General features: G+C 39.1%; 1 protein-coding gene across 2 annotated transcripts in view; it reads left to right on the top strand.

Annotated features, from left to right (window-relative positions):
* Nucleotides 1-691: 691 nt before the first annotated feature.
* Nucleotides 692-20,425, top strand: part of fnbp1b (formin binding protein 1b) — a 64,158-nt gene continuing 44,424 nt past the window's right edge. The window contains exon 1 of one of the 2 annotated variants that reach the window (XM_088010832.1): nt 692-1,312. In XM_088010832.1, coding sequence (XP_087866958.1) covers nt 1,289-1,312 — 24 coding nt within the window. In that variant the 5' untranslated portion in view covers nt 692-1,288. Of the gene's footprint in view, nt 1,313-6,558; nt 6,797-20,425 lie in introns of those variants that run through there. The other variant, XM_088010829.1, reaches the window with a different exon arrangement.

Below are 20,425 nucleotides of genomic sequence, written 5' to 3' on the forward strand. Positions count from 1 at the left end.
AATGGCCAAGATAATGGACAGTCATGTCTTGACAGATTTGTTTTGTACTATACTTTATACTAGTTTTGGAATAACTAGATGAATACTTCTTGAGACTTTTTAGTGAGTTTTATCCCTGTTTGGTCTAAACTCAAGTCACACCCTATTCCTAAACCTAGGCCCTAACACAAAACAGCACCTCTTCTTATGGGGTCTGGGCTTCGAGTCCCATTAGAAGTAGTTGGTCTTCACAATGTAGTATTTGTTGGACCAATGGGCCTTACAAGGAGAGAAATCATGAAATGCATACACACTTTTTAGGGTTTTATTTTTAAAAGACTTTGAAAACTATGTAGAATTTATTTTCACTTCCCAGTTTAATTATGCACCCAACTATTTGTGTTGCTCTATCTCATGATATCCCGATAAAATACACTGAGGTTTGTGGTTACAACGTGACAAAATGTGTGTAAAGAGAGAGCTGACTATATGCAAACAACCACAGACCATGAGGTCTGAAGTTTTGAATAAAGTCATGGCAATGGAGAGGGCAGATTATGATCACTGTTGACTCTGCGCCAGTCTGTCGTCGAAAATTGTGCAACTTGAATGCAACATCCTGTATGCGTGCAGTTTGGGACTCTAAAGCCTCTTGCTGCAGGGTGAATGCCACGCAAATTTACATAAGGTTATTGAGCAGCTATCGAGAGAAAGTCTAGAGAAAGTGGGGTTGCTCAGCAGAGGTTAGCATGTAACCCACTGGGAGTATTCAATTAAACATCTGCCACGGGTGGTGACCTCTCCCTGAGCCTCCCACTACCCCCCACCGGCTCTCCCGCATTCAGGCTCCTGCATTTCTAAACAGGGCCTCTCCCCTGTTCGGTTGCGCAGGAGATAGTGAGTGAGCAAAGTATTGGTGGTTGAGGCTTTATTGGACAGCCCCCGCAGTGACACCCCCCGCCATGCTTCCCTCTCTCTCTCTCTCTCTGCTGCTAGTGCACGCGCAGGAACAGCTGTCATTGAGTAGCGCGCTGCGTATAGCGAGCCTATCCACTTTGAAGATTATTATGCAGGAGCTTCTAACCTTCCGGCGTGATTCAGATACGATGAGGCACTAAAAGAAAAAAAGAAAAAAATCTGAGAGCGGTGATACGTTTACCACTGCTAAGAGCGGGTGACAGGCGAATATATCAGAGACAGAAAAAACCCCGTCTGTCTGCCGCTGTTCTCTCTGTATGCGCGTGTGTTGAGGAAAAAAAAACACCTCCGTAGCAGTTGTGGATTATTCCGAGGACACCGCGCTGAAACCATGAGCTGGGGGACGGAGCTATGGGTGAGTCTCAGCCACACTTGTACTCTTTAGTTATTCAGCCTGGGAGGCTGTAACGGTTCGGAGATAAAAAAAAAATAAGCATGCCCCCATTTTTTTTTTCTTTTACCGCTATAGCGACGCTTTTATTAGCATGCGCCGCTCTGCGCAGGTCCAGCCTCGGGGACATTAAGGCTAATTTGTCGCGTTGTTTACCAGAGCTAATGTGTTTTCTCCCTCCATGTGTCACAGTAACGGCAGGAAGGTACGGGCAGAAGTAAAACCCTAAAAAAGCCCGCAGCTAACGCTAGCCCACCATCCATTTTAGTTCACATTTGTGCGTTTCAAATCACGCTTTGCACACACCCCCTCACAATTTCAATGTAACAGATCAGTGTAAGGACGCGAGGCGGTTGTTACAGGCTTGTCTCCTCGCGCTGCTTGTATGTTGTTACAGTGTGATGGATATGTACCAAAGCAGGTATATATTAAATGCACATGTACCGTGCCTTTCACAGGAAGTATGTAACTAGAGGAAGTACACATGGTTCTTCCTTTCATCAGTACGCAATGTGGCAGGCTGCTTTTGGGTTACCGCACGTAATACTGCTAAATTTTAGCCTCTTTAGCAAAATAATGTTTACATTTTTTTGTCACTTCATAATCACCCGCTTCCATGTATTTTAGGGGATTACATGTGATACACAAATCACATTACTGCAAAGCGAAAGAAAAGATTAATGTGGCTTCCATTTCTTTTACAAAAACAGATCTGAAAAGTGTGTATTCAGGCCACTTGAGTTAATGGAAACAACTTTCTCTGCTTTCCAGATGTGAATATGTAAATGTTTGCATCAACTTTATAGGTCAAGCTCAGTCAGGTTGACTGACAGATTAGGTGTAGGTCTAGACTTTGATTAGGCCATTGCAACAAATGCACGTGTATGCTTTGCATTCTAAACCTGCTGTGATGCTGCCCTGGGTGTCACCAGGCCAGTATTTACCCTCCATCCATATTCCTGTTCCTCGAAGTCAAGAAAAATAAAAAGCACCACCACAAGCACTAACAAACCTATTTGGCTCTTTTACAGAACAAGTGTATTAATACACCTGTATAAATTACAGAGATTTGAACTTTGGTTACTGATTACCTATTCGATGACTTCTGGTTAAGCTGGATTTTATTTAGGTGTGTTAGAGTAAAAGGCGTTGTGGGGGTCATGTACAAATTCAACTAAGTAGTGATTGGTCATGTAAAATCCTGATGAAATATATTGAAGTTTGGGGTGTGAATGTGACAAAACGTGGAAAAGTTGAAGAGACGCAAATACTTTGGCAAATTAGTTTGTTTAACATCAATCAGGAAGGATATCTAAAACTTTTTATTTTAGTCTCAGCTTTTTAGCACTTTATCCGAAGCTCGGATTTAGGCCATATTTTGGCCTAAATTACCAAAATCCACCTCTGGAGTCTACAAACTCAAGGCTGACCTTGCTTGGCATCTAATATTCCTCGTGTTTATGTTGGTTCATCACTTTTCCTAAGCTTTGTGCGGCGCACAGCAGCAGGAGGAGACAAAGCAGCAGCCCCGGTGACCTCACTGCAATGCATTCCTCTGCTGTGATGTCACGTTTCGTCCCTCTCAAATCGACTTTCAAGGAGGCAGGTAGGCCTTTATCAGGCCTGCCTCTCTGTCGCTGTTACAGTATTTCACCGTATTTAGATGTAAGGGGTGGGAAGAGACAAACAGAAAATGATGAAAACAGCCCTATGTACGACTGTTTTTACGAGGTGATAATAAGCAGCTCTGGAGAGTGGAATTCCTTTTGTCTGGGATTTCTTTAAATATATTACGGCTCATGTAATTTTATTGGCCGAGAGTCTGCCGTTTGGCACGATTCTTTACTCATTTTTGAATAAATGACGGTGAGGTTTCATGTGCTAGACCTTCATAAGACTTGGTTTGATATGTGTCTTCTTGAAACACCTGATCTAAAAGCATGAAGCACCTCTGAACTTTATGTTGTGACTTAAGCTTAATATTTGGCAGTAATGTTAATTTTATCAACAATGGTAGAGTCAAAAGGGTAAAATCTCCCAAAAGAAACAAGGAGAAAGGTTGCCTTTGCCTTTTTCCAAATGTGTACTGTGGATTAAATTGAATCCCCTGTCAATATCTGATGATTTCCAAATGTGGTTGAATAGCTGTTAGAGTTGTTATCTGGGCTAATTAAGAAAACTGTCTTTCGCTGGCTTGTTTTGGCAGAATGTTGTACAAAAATTGCTTAAAAAAGGACAACGTTATAAAAGTTTTTCTAAATAGTAAATCTCTATCGTGGTGATAATTAGCTTGTCTTTAAATTCATTTGTTCATAATAAAATGAGTAACCAAAGAATAAAGTGGCCTCTCATCTAGATATTGGAGTTGCTGTGTCCTTGTTGTATCTGGCAGATGAATTACTCAAAAGGGGAAACGACTTTGGGTCCCTTCAACCAATTACTACTTCCATTTCAAACCTCTAAACAAGCCATGTCTTACCAGTGTCTTAGTTAAGTATTTTTAATGTAATAAGTAAGACAAATATTATTAAAATGCTCAAATCTATATTATAATCTAACCACATAAATTCTAAAAATTTTATATTTCACCCTAGCTAGGTTGTGTTCAGTTTCTGAGCACCGTTTCAGCCGGATGGCCAGTATGACAGATTGTAAGCCTTCAAACCAAAATAACTTTGAGCAACTTCCTGGTGGATTACTTTTATTGGAGTCATATAATAAGGATTCCTCATTATTGATGATTAACATTGCTACTACACTAAGGGATTTCTGATACAGGTTCAGTGAAGAAGGGGCCAGACTCTAGAAATGATTTACAAGGGCTATAGCCCAGGGCTGCATTTTTGGGGGGCACCCCAAATACTTTTATTTTATTTATTGTTTTTTGTTGTTGTTGTTTTGCAAACATTGTACTTTATATAAAACTGATAGGTCCATACCAGGCCTATCAGTGAGTTGTATTATTATTAGTTGTATTATTATTATTTTTGGAGTTTTTATGAGGAAGAATAATACTCAAGATATTGAAATTTATAAAGTTATAGTACATTGTTTTTGGGAACGATATGGAGCTCTTGGATTAACTCACATTTACAATGTGAGAGTCACTACTATTGTTTAGTCACACACAGAAAAGCCAGTATAGCCCAAAGGTGCTTCGCAGGCTTACACACGTACAAGTTGACGCTGAGAAAATGTTGGTGAGGTTTTTTCTCCTTCTTTTTTTTTTTTCCAAAGCTTTGTTTCCTCAGCGCACTCAGTGGAATCCAGACTTTTTTTCCTTTAATCTCAATATGTTCAGAAAGGAAACAGAGAGCGCTCGGTACATATCCGCAGGTGGCTCGTTGCATTGGAAGGTGTTCACAGCTTGACATGTTGTGTCAGAGTAGCAAAACATTCAACCTTCCTGTCTCTGGCAGCAGCCATGCTTATATGCAAAGCAGAACTGGTCTGTAGTACCGAAGGCTAAAATGAAGCTTAGTTATTATGCACAGGGGTACAGCTAAGCACCTTGTCATGTAAACAGGTTCCCTCATAAGTGTCTGTATTTTATATGTAATACAAGACAAGAATATCACAATAAGACGATGAATTGCTTTGCTTATTTGGTCATTTAGCAACTCTAAATGTGCGGTACCTTGCAGAATGAATCACACTTGATGAAATTTCCCATATTTTGTCATGCTCAAATTACAAATTTAGGATTATACAGACTAACAAAGCTCTGCAATTGGAAGGAGAAAGAAAAATGAGAACAGGTTTTGAAAATCTTTTACAAAAAAAAAAAAGCATCTGAAAGTGTGGCTTGCATTTATGTTCAGCACAGTTGGAGTAGCACCATTGGTTCTTTGGGTGTATATTTCTACTAGCTTTGCACAATTAAAGACTACAATTTTGCAAAATAACTGAGTCAGAGTGGATGGAAAATCCGCATAAACAAACTAGGGTAATGTCTGCACTTTGACTATGCCACTCTGACAAGCAAAACTGTGTCCCCTACTTGGCTTTTGGGAAGCATTATGTTGGATTTTTTAAAGGGGACTAAATTCAAATCCATGGTGTACTCTCCAGCTTTTTATCAGTTTTATCTGTTCCTTTTACTCTCTTAGATAAAATAGATGTTTGTAGTGAAGCGTGCTAATGTGATAATAAGCTTATCACATTTGAACAGCTTGGCCAAAAGTAAAAGTTGCTCATTCAGCTAGCTGCAGCTCTTCGCATTAACTAATTCTCGCATTTATTAAAACGGCGATCAAGCGCTCTGTCTTCATCACATGCATGACACATTTCGATGCACTCATCCTGTTGTTCCTGTGCTGCGAACAGGAAAGCAAGTGATAGGAAGTGAAGTTAAACTAGGGCAAGGTTGCTTAACCTCTCACCATCACGACTGCGGTGAGGCTGCGCGCATGCACGTCGGACTGTGATATGCCGTCCGCTTGCCGTTTGATTAAAAACTTTTGCATCGAAATGAAATGTTACTCACAATAAGGTTGAAGAAGACTAAATCTTAGCTGAAGTGGTTTAAAAACTTTGTGACGATTGCATCAGCACTTATGATGCTGGTGTAATTGAGAGAATGGAAGCAGAGCTGATTGTGACAGATGCCGTTTGTTTTCAGCTTTTGCGACTCGCCTCAGGTAAAACAGCTGTCACTCAGCTCCAAAACGTTGAATGCCTTCAGTGCAACGTCACAGGAATGATTATAGTGTTCACCAGCTTTATAAACACAGGCTGGGAGTGTTTGTTGTCATCACCATCCTGTCCTTGAAAAATTACCAACTAGATAGCGCAGGAATTGTTGTAATCTAGGTTTTAGCTAGCAGGATGAAATTTCGACAGAATTCAGCCCACTAACTGAGCTGTGCTGACACTCCTAGTTGAAATGCACAGGCAGTTGGCAGTTTTTAAAAAAATGTTTTATGCAAGCAGAGAGAATTGAGAAATTGACATGAATCACGTGCATGCAACTTTTCCTTAATAGGGATAATGTACAAATCCAACCAAAGAAGAAGGAAGTAAAATCTGGTAGCGCATGTGACCAGTTTGCACTGAAACCATAGCAAAAAAACAAACATGAAATAATGCAAGAGTATTCTGCAGCTAAATTAATTAAGTGACCCTTCAACACCATGCTAGATCTGCTTTGCAAAAAGACAAGAGACTTCTCAGATCTAAAACTGGAACAGTGTCATAGGGGCTTTGCAACCAAAGACAGCACAAAGTGTAAAGCGGAAAACCGTCCAGCTGTCACACGTCTGCACCTTTAACGACTCACTTCCCACATGTGATTCATTTGGGAAGTAGATGTACCTTACCTTTCATACCGATGCATGCAGTTGTCTTCCAACTGCGTGGAATGAAAGCTCGATTTCTCGGCAGATCACAACATATTGATGCGGCAGCATGGACAAGATTGAAACTCTAATCAAAGAGCAGCAGCTTAAGGTGAGTCGAACGCTGCAGTGATGCTCGGTTGTGTTGTTTAGAAATTCCCAGCATCGGAGACACATTTTCTTGCTTGCTTGTCATTCTCGATTAAATTTTGTGCAAAGGATTGTCTGGAAAGACAAGGGACATTCAATACACTTCGCCAAAGGGGCCTAGACTTGGCTTGGTTGTGCATTCCCAGCTCTGAGATGTCTCAGCTGATTTCCTTGAAGTGTTAGTTAGACTTTGAAGCAGCCTGTTGTTAGGCTGAGATTTCCTCAGTCTCTTCTGCTCCTGTATATCATCATGAGTCACCCTGAACTCCCCGCTTTGGGTTCAGTTGCATCCCCCCTGCTGCTCGCTCGACATTGCAGGACTTGAAATATGAGCTACCTTGTTTCCATCAAAGCCTGAGAGCTTGGCCAGATACAGCGGGGCTCCTCGTTAAATCTTACACTCATCACCACACACCTGCTGACTGTGATACTGCCTCAGGCCCCTTTGAAAAAACGTGATGGTGAAATGATGATGAACGCATCCACATTTGATCTGAGTGCAGTCTTGAGAGAGGAGGGTAGAATGAAGAAGGATTTAATTAGAAAAATTAGATATGCAGATAAACAGGTAGCAATAATAGATTTAAACCAAGCTATTATTAAAGGAAGTTTATTGAACATCGATTTTGGACTTCATCTTTTAAGTTGTTCATTTAAAGTCTTAGCTACTGTTTTATCAACTTGTAAGCTGTGTGTGTGGAATAAGAACAGACTGATGAGATTCTTTATAATAACCTTGAGTAAATACACCACTGATTCACTGTTTTTCATAAAAATGTGTCATAATTAATCACTCAACTCCTACTGTTGTCTTTCTTTGTGGTGCTCAAATCTATTTTTACTAGACTTGGGCAAAAATAAAGACTTAACACTTATTAAATTTAGCTGTAGCTTTCAGTTGAATGTTGCACATTTTATTTTACCTTTTTGCTGCTCTGCTTTTTATAAAGCAGCACCAGCAAAACTAGAAAAACTACATTTCCTGCAAAACAGCAGTGTGAATCACACTGATTAAATTTTGATGAAACACCTGACATGAAGCAGAGATCCTAACAATGGCTAAGTGTAAAAATGGGCACAATCATTAAAATAATTAGAATTTTACTAAAAAACTTCAAATCTTAACAGAAGCAGTGCTTCAAAGTGTCATGGTGTAGGTTCAAAGGGCAAAGTTAATGCCATTGCTTTTGATACATTCAAGCTTCTTAGGTATTCATATGACATTATTTAAGCTGAACTCTTCAAGAGGACACATTTTCCTGTGTTTTGAGTGTAAATTGTTAATTGATTGTTGGAGGTGTTGCACCCAACCACTTCTACTAACGGAAACGACAAACTAACTTGCGCCTCACACCACAGATTCTCAATGATTGACAGCAACCTTACCTTGAACTCTCTGTTTTCACCAGCAAGCAGGTGGCATCAACTCCCTACTGAGTGCACATGTATAAAAGCAATAGAAAACTTTTCAGAGACAAACAAATGAGTTGTGTTTTTATATTATACTTGTTTGTCCACACTTTCAAATGTCACCCTGAGCTAATGCCCATGTCACCCATAATTACAACGACATCTCATTCAATTTTGGTAGAACAATGAATTATAAAACAAGTGAAATGATGAAAAAAGTTGTAAAAAGCAGATGTTATAGCAAAAACTGGTGAATGAATGTTATAATAGGGGAGGTTTATTCATAGAAAAACGATTAATCAGGTGCTCCTCTTGGTTTGCATAAGGATATCTTATGTAAGTGGAGCTGGTTTCTCACCTCAGAACTGAACGATAGCCGTTGCTGGAACCGATTGGTCATCTTGTCTTTAGTACAGTGACTCAGTCCCTTCCCAGCACCGTTTGTTGCAGCCTCTAATGTTTCATCACTGCCTTTTTTTTCCCTTCGTATTGTTTGCACAGTCAGTCTCAAAGCACTGCTGTCATACTGTAAATCAGCCATTGTCCTGAAGCCACTGATTGAGCCTTGCAGTCGTCCGCGTTCTGCTAATTACTGCTATATTGTTCTACATATTGTTGATGTAATTTGATCTGTAGGTTGTGACTGTGTCAAGTTTCCTCAGCAGTGGCAGCAGAGAGCATTGTTAGCTATTTATAGTAAGTCAAGGTGGATGATTGTGAACAAACAACTTTCTCAGGTTGTTGACCTCCAGTCTAAAATTACCCACCATTTTATGCTATCTTCAGTGTAGTTTGAAACCACAGCTTATAACAGACTCAAGATCGCTCATTTCTTTTTTCTATTGGTTCGTTACCATCCAGGAAAGATGGAGGAAAATACAGCAGCAAATATGTCTGTTGAATTCATCTTAATACATTTTAAATTCCTAGTTTAGTGTGGGCAAACACAACAGCAAAGAGCTGTGGTCTCAGTTCTCCATCTGTGCACATTTGCGGTCTGAGGCCACGCATCGGTGAGTTTGTTGCTTCTGTAGCCAAATCGGAGTCACCGTGCTTCTTTAAAATCCCCCTGTTTCCAGGAGGTGCCACATGTGGTCAGTTCATGTGCAAACACTTTTACCACAGTTTTTTTTTTTTTCCGAAATGACCCAAAGCCATGTTGAAAACTGAAGCATGTCACCGTGGTCTCTCGCTACCTCAAAGCAGTCAAACTGCTGAAAATGATTCCAGCACTCACTCTTGACCCCCCATTGAATCTCTTCACGTTGCCTCCTCTGCTTTCCTTTCCTCTCATCCAGCTGAGTCATTCTCCTAATGGACACAACTTTGGGAATTTTCCTAATTTCTTTTAAAACTCTACTTAATCTGTTATGTAGAGTTCAGATATGGTCTTTGTCTTCTTGTGCATGTGAATCAGATGTGAATCTGCTTTTAATTGAATTATACAAAAGTGGTACATTGGGTGTATAAAATATTAGTTATGCTAAGCAACAGACATAATTAGATTATGATCTGATTCCACTGTTGTAATCACTTATTGTTTCATTCATAATCAAATTCTGTTTCTGAATCAGTGTTTTCCCCTCGGTACACTGCCTAGCATGAGATGCATCATGTACAACATCATGTGAAACATAATGGGAGGAAGAAAAAAAGTCCTCCTTGTGTCAGGCAGTCTTATATTAAGTGCCATCTTTTCTCATATCCTGAAACGAGGCATGCATGGGTGGAGTGAAAGGGCTGCCACGTAATTTAGAGAAAGCCTGGGAAACTCCAGCAGAGATTTTGCTAATTTAGTTGCAGGGAACCATGTATTATACATTTCTCAAGTTAATTCCCCCATCCCGAATGGAAAGTTCAATTTTGTTTACCTTATTGAAAAACTGAGGAAGAAATGGTGGTGTATGGTTCCATGTCATGTATTTCTAGAGTTACCATGCATCAATTAAAGTTTTTTTTTTATGAGAACTTATTTCTGGATCTGGTAACAGATCCAGAAATACCACACATTTAATGTTAGTTATTTATATGAACTTTACAGCAATATAATTTGTGCAACAGTCTAAATTTCGGCACTAATGCATTGCCGTAGTATTTTGCTTCATATGTTGACGTATCTAAAAATGAATTCTATATGGGTCCACATGAAGAAATTAAGCACTTATGTGTGTATTGGGGGTAAAAGATGCACAATTTACAGTGTGCTACAATGCAAGTTAATTTTTGGCATGGTGTTATGCTTCACCAGTCCAGACAAAGCATCTTCACAGTGTAACAAGATATTAAGTTCAAGGTTCTTTGCCATTAGGGCATGAAATCTTCAGTCCAGTCACACTGGAAGGTTAGTGCAGAGTTTGATGAGTCAACAGTTTAAAAAAATAAAATAACAGACAGGCTGGAGCATATTAATAATTTAAAAATTCAGTAACCTTCTGTAGTGTTCCCCTAAAAATGAGTCAAATTATCTTTTATTTTTTAAGGTAATATTTAGAAATAGTCTTAACACCTCACCAGTCTTCTGACTGGTGAGGTGTTAAGACAATATGTGTGTTTGATTGTAGTCCCTTGTTTCTTGTGAATGTTGTTTTAAAGTTTGTAACCTTAGAAACTTTTAAACAACAAAGCTGTTAAGACTGAAAGGAAAAACTGAAATACATTACTAAGAACTGGGTTGAGTAATTGTAAACTGTGAACTGTGACTACATTTTCTCAGACTCAGTTCTGACTCGAGAAAGTAAGTCGGTAAACAGCCCCTGCATGTAAGCAGCGTCTGACCTGACAGAAAAAGTATTTGACTGATCTATTTATGAACTGAAACTGTGCACAAGCCCCGGAGTGAGGCCTTAGAGTAAAGTGCATAAGGAACATGTTTTATGAAGTCTCTCATTTACATCCACAGTGTTTGCCAACTGACTTAATTATAATCTAGAATAACTATTTTTTTTATGAGTTTATTTTTTCTCCAAGTTGCAAAATCTCTGCTGCAGTCACGGTTTAATTTAAAAACAACTGTTAATCATAAAGGGTATATTTTGGCTCTGCAGAGAAACATGCCATTCTAAGTTTTTTTTAGTGCAGCTAGAAGTGAAACATGTCACAACAGCATGGCTGCTCTGACAAGAAGTTTCACCTAAGACCTATGAGGCAACGGTACTGCAAGTAGGAAGTTCAACCTGCTGAATTGTGTTTTAGCTCCTCCCTTTGTGCCTCCAGTTTGTTTCATTTCATGTTCCGGGCTTTAACTACAGTGTTACACAGTAAGAGCAAGATGCAGAAAAATGACAGTAATGTTCATCACTGTCAGTTGTGTTTTATTGGGATTTTACGTAGTAAAGTAGAGCAAAATTGTGAAGGAAAAAAAATAACTTTTAAAATAAATTCCTGAAATGTTTAGTGTGCTGTATTAAGTCCCCTTTTGTTATAATTTCTCCACATCTGAGTTTTAGCATTTTGTCCACTAAACACATCTGCCGTGAAAATCAAGGGCACTAATAGGCACTCCAAATGGCCAAATATAAGGATGACATTGAGAGGACTAATGTATGGCACTTGAATTAGAAGATCTGACCAAGTTTGCATTCAAGTTGCCCTTTGCGATATTGCAAACTCTGACATTGTGATGCCTGTTGCAGTGTGTAGTAGCATGTGGCGCTTCTGTTCATCTAAGCTAGGTCTGCAACCTCTGGCTCCGGAGTCGAAAGTGGCTCTTTAGACCCTCCACAATAAAACTTTGGCTAAAACGAACTACAGTGGACCCCAGGCTAGTCGTGGTTCAGTAATTTTCTGTGAAATGTGACTAAATAATTTGTGTAAAATTCACAATTTTTTCCTTGAGCATATTTAAAATATTCCAATAAAAAAATCAACTTAGGAAGTTAATCAAAGTAGGAAAATTATATTTCTTGATGCTGATTGGCTGTACCCTCAAGAATGGAAATAAGGAACTAAATCTGTCCTCTAGTTTAAAAAGTGTTACTGTGGTTCTTTAAAAATCACATGCATTTATTTAAAAATAATCCAAGCCAGGAGATCCAGGGTAACACACCATACTTGTGATGAAATATGGTAGAGGTAGAATCATGCAGTAGGGATGGTTTTCTTCAGCACAAAAAGGTAAACTAGTCTGAGTTGATGGAAAGAGCCTACAAAAGACTTGAGATAGGAGCAAAGATCAAGCAGGATGTCAGCACTAAATATACAGTCTGCAATATGTAGATAACAGCATATCAGTGTGTTAAGGTGGCCCAGTCAAAGTATAGATCAAGATCCAAATGAGAATTTGGAAAATGGACGCCAACACATACCCCAAAAGACTAGCAGCTCTAACCACAGCAAGTATGTGGTTCTGCAAAGTGTTAACTTGGGAAACCTACACACATTTCAAGTAGTTTGTGGTTGTAGGTGTTGTTGCAATTCATTGATATTGGGTTAATGTTAAAGTTCAAAGTTTGCTTCATTCCTAGGAATATATTTTATAAGAATTAAAGAGCCTTATCCCCACCAAAAGGAACAAAAACAGCTCAGGGGGAACAATGGCTAATGTGTGCAGGCTGGCCTAGTAGGCTTAATCCACAGAGCAGCCTAATGGGTGTTAAAGGTACAGGGAGGTTCAGTAATCAGATTAATAACAGGGTCATTTAATCAAGTTCTTTGCTGGTTCTTTCTCTCACTGTTCTTTTGCCTCGGCATGGTGAGGTTCTTTTCAGCCTTGTGAGATAAAAATATTCTTAATTTAATACCTTACCTTGACTAACTTTAACATTACACTACAGTTTTATGGAAATCGAACCAATCAAGATTTTTAAATTCAACCAAAACCTGCTTTTCGCTTGAGATGGATTAACTTCGTCCAGGACGTCCGATCTCTGCGCTCTCCTTTGTAAGAAAACCTCGCACTATGTTGCGAAGAAGAAGCCACTTTTTTGTGCTCATCGACAACGCTCTCTCTGTGAAAGCGGAAAAAGAAGAGGAGCAAAAGGAAGAGGAGCCCACAGCGAGCCCCTTTGAGGAGTATCTGCAGACGCTCCTCCAGTTGAAGACGACCAGTGCTGTAAGTGAGCAGAGGAGTCGGGAAGTTCTCATTTCAGACATATAGACTGCGCTCAAAACTACTGTGGTTTTCCAACTGAATCAATCTGACGTCTGCAGAGTTTTAATTCCACTTAGCTGAAACACTTCAGCTTCTTTTGAGTAAACATGGTTACTAATCACAGGAAGGCGCCGACTCAGACGTCACGCCTCTCAGTGCTGCCAACACGCATAGGTAGGAAGTTTGAAAGACATACAGGAAGTGTTACATGTACCAATGGAAGCTGCTCTTATCATTTCTGACAAGGCGAGGTGTTGCTTCTATAAATACCTTGATAGCGTTCCAACATGAGGTGTCCTCTTTAGACAAACCAGCTGCTCAGTCATGTGTGATCATTTGCCTCCAAATGTGTGTCATCTTGTCCTATTTTTCATTAAACTTTGCAAAAGAAAGTGCATTGCAGTCTAAAAAAATACATTTTTGCCGTCTTACTTGTTTGTTTCTTTTTGTCATAAGTTTAGGAACACATTTGGAGTTTTATTTGGACTCAAAGATTCAGAATTTAAGTGCAACAAAGTACCACATGTAATTGTATGCAGCCGCTCCAGATGGTTTAAATTAGTAAAACAGCTAAATGTAGCTTTGCAAGATATAAGAGAGAGCTTTTAAATAATGATTTCATTTATTATGATTAAGAAAAGCTGCTTTAAACAACTTGGCCTTGTGTTGTTGCCACCCGTTGCAACAATTATCAAGTGTTCATATCTGGGTAAAAGTCTTTTCTTTCACTTTTGGCTCAGTCTAACTGGAGAGTTTTTAAACAAGAATACTGATATTCTACAAATCTGGCAAATACATATATTAATATATTTATTTTAAAAAGTCAATGTTAATGACACAAAACACATAAATAGAAGAAATCTTTAAGATGGAAAAACTTTTTCTGACTGTCAGTGATTGACCATAAATAATAAGAACAGCAGATTGCATGCATTAAAAGCCTCTAACTAGCAATATTAAAGTCATTCATACCCTTTATTATTAGAATTTTACAAATATATTCATGAATCTGATGAGAAAACGTTACCCAAGACTGTTTTGTTTGTGCCTGATCAGATTTCTTTGCATTTCCGTATTAAAAAGTCCTCATTTCTGCTGAGGTCACAGGCAGCTCATGACCACTCTGATAACCAGAACTAAAATATCAGATGACATCTGCTGTGGACACACATATGATCATCTGTTTTTATTTGTGCAAGTTTGCATGTTTTCCTGTGAATCCTCTCTGATACTGTAGCTGCACAGGGCCACAGATGCTTTGTTTCAGACGCCGATTTCTCGGACAAAGCGCAATGTGTTCGAGAGGAGGCTTGGCATCTCCGTTAAATATTTGTTCTTGCTGCGGGACGCCCACCATCATGAAGCCCTGTACCGCCTGCAGCAGTCGGCTCATGTATGGCGGGAGGTTCTGGTCCACCAGATACAGCCTCGCTTTGAGTCTGTGAAGTGTGCGGTTGGGTCCGCTCTGTTGGTTCCTCTGTGTTCTTTGAGGTTATGAATAATTATGAAAGGACAAGTCCAGATTTTCCAACATTTTGTGTACTTTTTCTTTTTTTTCCCCCACCGAGGCCAGGAGGCCTTTTGCTGGAACAATTCAGTCGTTTGTTGGTTATTTTAATTGGTTGGACTCTCACAGCCCACTGAACAGATCTGGATGGCTGCTGTTTCTTTCTGTTTGTTCTCATTATCTCTCCAGGTTTGGATTTGTCAGCTAATGAGACTACCTGACAAAGAATTAAACCTTTCGTATTTTTTTGTTTCGACATCAAGCTCTTCTTGTATTTAAGTAAGTTAGACTACAGGGCCTTCCAAAAATCCTTTACCACATTACAATTTCAAACTTGTATTGGTATTTTTTGTGATAGACTTACAAATTTGTGAAGGGGAATGAAAATTATAGTTTTCATAGTTCTGTGTGAACAGGGTGTCTGCGTGCGCATCCTTAAAAAGTCTTAAATTAAGTGTCTTAAATTCATTTAAAAATGGAAGTCGGCCTTTAACATTGTAACCACAGGTCTTGTTAGGACTGTTTAATCTTGCATATTGAGTGTATTTTCTTTCTTGCGGGTCTTTTCTGTCAGGCAAATGTTTGGGTCGCACTCAGACATTGTCATTGCGTTCTGCGACTCGAGATAGTTGAGGCTACCAGTAACTCACTGATAACATACCTTATCTAGCCGACTAGCTTGCTAACTTTTTTTGCATCTATCGTGGGTCAGTGCAAATTTATTCATTATTTGACTGGACAAAGTCTGTACATTTCTGTGGAGATAAAAGTCTTAAATTCCATTCATAGTGGTCTTAAAAAGTCTGAAATTTGAGTTAGTGAAGCCTGGGGAAACCCTGTAACGCACACTTGTATTCAGCCCTCCTGAACAATAGTTTGTAGAAAACCAAACCCTCCAGGATATTTCCCTTGCAAAATAGCTCCAGCTTAGTCAGATTGGTCAAACTTTGCATTTAAACATAACCTGTCAAGCATTGCCACAGATTCTAACTTAGATTTTAGCCATTATAACTCAAAGAAAATTCTCTGTTGTAAACCAAGACATTATAATTCTGGCTGTAAGCGAAGGTCCTGCTGCCACGTGAACCTTGGCCCCCGTATCAAGTCTTTTGCATCCTCTAATAATTTTCTGATGCACAAAACTCCATCCACTTTCCCATCAACTCTTCCCTTCTCACTACTGATTCACTGAAAAGCATCCCCACAGCTTTAGATTGCCGCCACCATGTTTCACTGCGAGGATTGACTGCTTTCCAATGACATCTGAATGCAATTTCTAGCTCTAGATTTAGAGTTATCAAAATAAAACAGGCTAAAGTAAATGACTCTACTTATTGCTGGTCTGTAGCAGAAAATCTTATTGAAATTTGTGGTTGTGATGTGACAAAATTGGAATAAAAAGTTACTGTCTTAAAACAGAAGTTGGCTCCTCTGCTGGAAAGGTTTAGGGGGTCAGTGGTTGTTTTCAGCATGACGAACCCAAACCCACCTACCAGTCTTTACTCCCCAGTCAATATGCTGAACAAATGAAAAAGAAAAAAAGGCTTCTTTTCTCATTGTTCTCCATCCAGCTGAACATCTGTCTTCTCAAACCCTGCTGATCCCCGCATGTTGTGTTTCTCTTCTCGCCCACTGACAGGCAGGGAAAAGTACTGAAGTCTCCACCATTCTCCTTGATAATATTCATCTAAAACGTCCTCCATGTGCCCCTTCTAGGCTCAGATCTGTCTGTTTGGACTTTTCTTTCCCTGTGTAATTTGTGCAGCTCGGGGTCAGAAAACTGCAACAGTGCATTTGTGACCAACTTGCTAAATAATGAAATACTGCTTTGGTACATTTGCCTCTTCTCCAATTTGCTAGTTTGCAATTTCCTGTTTGCGTTGTCCGTTCTTTACATTTTGTTAGCCAACAGGCGGCTCTGTTTTCCCCTCTTGTCTTTTTAATACCGTATTGATTTCAGCTGTGACCACCAGAGCAGCACGGCGCCCTACGTGGAGGTGGCTATAACCCATTAAGCAAAGATGTCCCCAGAAATGTTTGCTCAGGGAGTTTAAAATCAGTACATTTCTTTTACCATTATGTTGTAAATTCACTCTATTCTCTTTTATGATGTGGCACAAGAGGGCCTTTACTGCCCCTCTTTTCTTTCCATTTTTTTATCAGCTTTGTTTTAGGATTTAAAAAAAGGAACATCTATAATATTAGATTACATTTTTATGTGGATTTTTTTTAAATGCTCCACTTTCTGTGAGACTCAGAAATTCCTTTAAAAGTTGTCAGTATCTTTTGAGGTCTCTTATGTAAATATTTAAATTTGAGGGTTTTTGTTTGACAACTTTACTCTCTAGTTCCATCTGTGTTAGATAAGGGAATTACAACCACTATGGGATTATTTTATACATTACACATCACTTTTTCCCTGTTAATAAATGAAGTAAGCATGAAGACTTATCTTTATATCCACCCTTGGATGAAGTGCACATAACAAACCATACACTGAGCAGACTCACACACAGACGCACTCCCCACTGTTTGTTGCTTTATGAGTTCTCTGTCTGTGCTGGACACTAATAAAGCATCTCCTTATGTCTTTGATTGAATAATTTGGACTGAACAGGTTGCTAAATAATGTACATTAGTTTAGATTAACCACTAGTCCGATATGTTAACCTGCACCATAATCCCCGGCTTTCTACTTAGGAGGGATTTTGCAGGGTCAGAAGACCATTCCTATGAAACAAACATGCACTTGTTTTCATTTCTTACCACCAATAGGGAACCTATGTATTTAGGAAGTGCTAAAATATCTTCTATTTTTGACCCTTTTTTCTAATTTCCTGCATGCTGCTACGTGTTTGTTAGCATCAGAGTTCTATTTATTTTCAGTTCATGTTCTACTACAATAGTATGCGAAAGACAGTGAGTTGGAGCTGTGGCCTGAAATAACAAGCTGAGTGGTTCTGGAGGGGATCTCCTACATTGTATATTCCTTGATCTGGGAACAAGGTTAGGCATCAGAGGCTGGCAGATGAAAGAACAGAAGCAGGTAAAGGTCAGGACAGGGATTTATTAGGAGAGAAGGAAGAAAATTCACTTCTGCATGCAGGTTTGACCCTAATGCAGTCAACCATGACAGAGTTGCTAACAGTGCGTAATTTGCATACATGCTCCATGAGTGAACTTTGAGTAAAAGAGAAGTGTGTTCCTTTTTTTCATGTGTAGTCAAAATATTTTTAACCGTGCACTTTATTAGGACAGTGGTGATTTACATTTCCAGCTCGGGGATGCAGGTTTAAAAATAATAGAACAGAAATGTTACCTATTATTTAAAGTAATAGTTAACGATGTTTGACATGAGGTCCTGGAGCAAGTTTATAAGCAGTTAATATCTGACCTTTAGGAAAACTTGTGGATTGATGAATTAAACCTAAAATATGACATTACATATATATTTTAAGTAAAAAGTAGATACAAATTCCTAATCATTTTTGCCTTTAAATCACTTAACATAGTCAAACCCATTTGAAAACAAAAGACTGCTCTCAAAATAATACACACTGTCAAATAATGGGTCTTTTATAACATAATTTTTACTAAGTAGTGCAGCTGTGTTACAAAGTGTTGTTGAATAATTTAAGTCTGATCCAGATGATTAGTTCAGAGTAATTACCCAACAATAAAATAAGTCCATGTAAAAATCTATAGATCAGCCTTCACTCAAAAGTGCATATGTAGTTTTAATTTTCGTACCACTTTGCTTTTATATCAGACCATTACTCTGACTGGAACCGTTTTACGTGTTGCACAAGTATTTGTTTCACTCAGGAAGATCACTAGTGATGCACCACCTCCCAACTCAGTTTCCTGTGTGATCAATCAGTGGTTTCAATAAAAATAATTGTTCAATACAAACACGACGACATAAAATTGCATTTGTGCTAACTGCTGTTAAGTTTTGTGAGAAGGGGGTAGTTTGGTTTTAACCCTTCTCTGACTAGCCATTAGCTTTAGCCTCCAGCTAATCTGGAGGCTCTATTAATTAAATGCATCAAAACTGAGAACTAGGAGTCATTCATAGCTTAAAAAACACACCATCCTGTTTTGTCCAAATTTTTTTTTACTTTAATGAAGATCTTATCACGGTTAAAGACATATGTATTGTGGTTTACATGAGGATAATCAAACTTTTTCTTGCGCTACATAAATTGAAATAAAAAAATAAAATCTGGTGAAAATTAGAAAGAACAGGCTAGACAAAAATCACTACTTGCTGATTAAAGTGTGGCTGGTTATTTTATTCATAGTCTTGTAAACTTATGACCCGGAAATTTATTATACTGACAAAAACAAAGCTTAAACATACATAAAATGAAGGAAAACTTCCTAATGCTCTTGTGCTGTCCTTTGCTTTTTTATATATTTTTATTATTTTTTATAGATTTTTGTTATTAGATCTGCTCCATCTGGTCATGGAGAGACAATAGACTTTGATGGGTTTAAATACTTTACTGGCTGGAATGGCAGCAGTTTGATGTGATAAGGAGGAAGGCTGTAACAGTATACACCACAATCACTTCTTATAATGTATGTTTTCTTAACAGTTCCCTGCCTGAGAATCATAAATTATTAATCCGATGTTTCAAGTGTAGCTTGGAAATTGCGCCACTGATGGCTTTTCCATTTTACTCTGGCATGAGCATCACCTCCCAGTGACTCATCACCACCTGAACAAGAAGCTTTTCACTTTTGTTGTTTTTTTTATTGGTTTGCTGTATAGTTAATTCGATTTTCACACTTTGGAGAGGTTTGCAAACTTAAAGTGGCTCCCAACCCCCAACCATATGTAATCTCCTCTTGAGTAATCCCGCCTCTTGTGTCATTCCTAGTCCTTTCAAGCCCCCTCCCTTTGTTTTGCTGCTCTCTCTCTCTCCCTCTCTGTCCTCTTCTCTCATCCCACTTATTCCACCTTACGCCTGATGGAGCATTAAGCCTGAACGCTGCTGGCAGCCAGGGACTCATATTTATTTGGTTGTTGAGTGAACCAGCCAGGCTTTGGATCTTTCCCTTCACTCACATTTTTTTCCCCTTTTACTCCTTCCAGAAAATCAGGAATTACTTGAACCAGCTCCTTTTTTAGTGTGTGTGGAAGGTTGCGAGGTGGGGAGGGGGTCAGGAGACTTCGTTCCCAACCTCGGCACGCTTCTGCTGATCTGCACTTGCTCCCACTTGGGATACCCAGACAAAGGTCTCGCGGATGACCCCTCCAAACTAACTTTAGCTTTTCACCGCATTTACTCAGAGGGCGGTGAATTGAATGGGCATTTTCCAGAGTTTGGATGTTTCCACGCTGAGAGCCGCCGGATAAGATGGTGCCCCTGCAGAAAAGGGTAATCCGAGAAATGCGTGTGGAGGAGGAGGAGAGGAGGTTTTTATCGTGCATGATTTAGCTGCTCTGACGTGGGCTGTATGTTGTCTTTTATTTTGTCCTGAATACTCGCTTTGTGTTTGAGATGAAGTAAATTAAGTTTTGATACTTCACTTGGAACAAACTTCAAAGAAAGCATTTGGGGATTTAGAAGAAGCAT

This window comes from Poecilia mexicana, unplaced genomic scaffold, assembly GCF_051168715.1.
Source record: "Poecilia mexicana isolate PSO_F unplaced genomic scaffold, ASM5116871v1 scaffold_12, whole genome shotgun sequence".
Taxonomy (NCBI): Eukaryota; Metazoa; Chordata; class Actinopteri; order Cyprinodontiformes; family Poeciliidae; genus Poecilia; species Poecilia mexicana.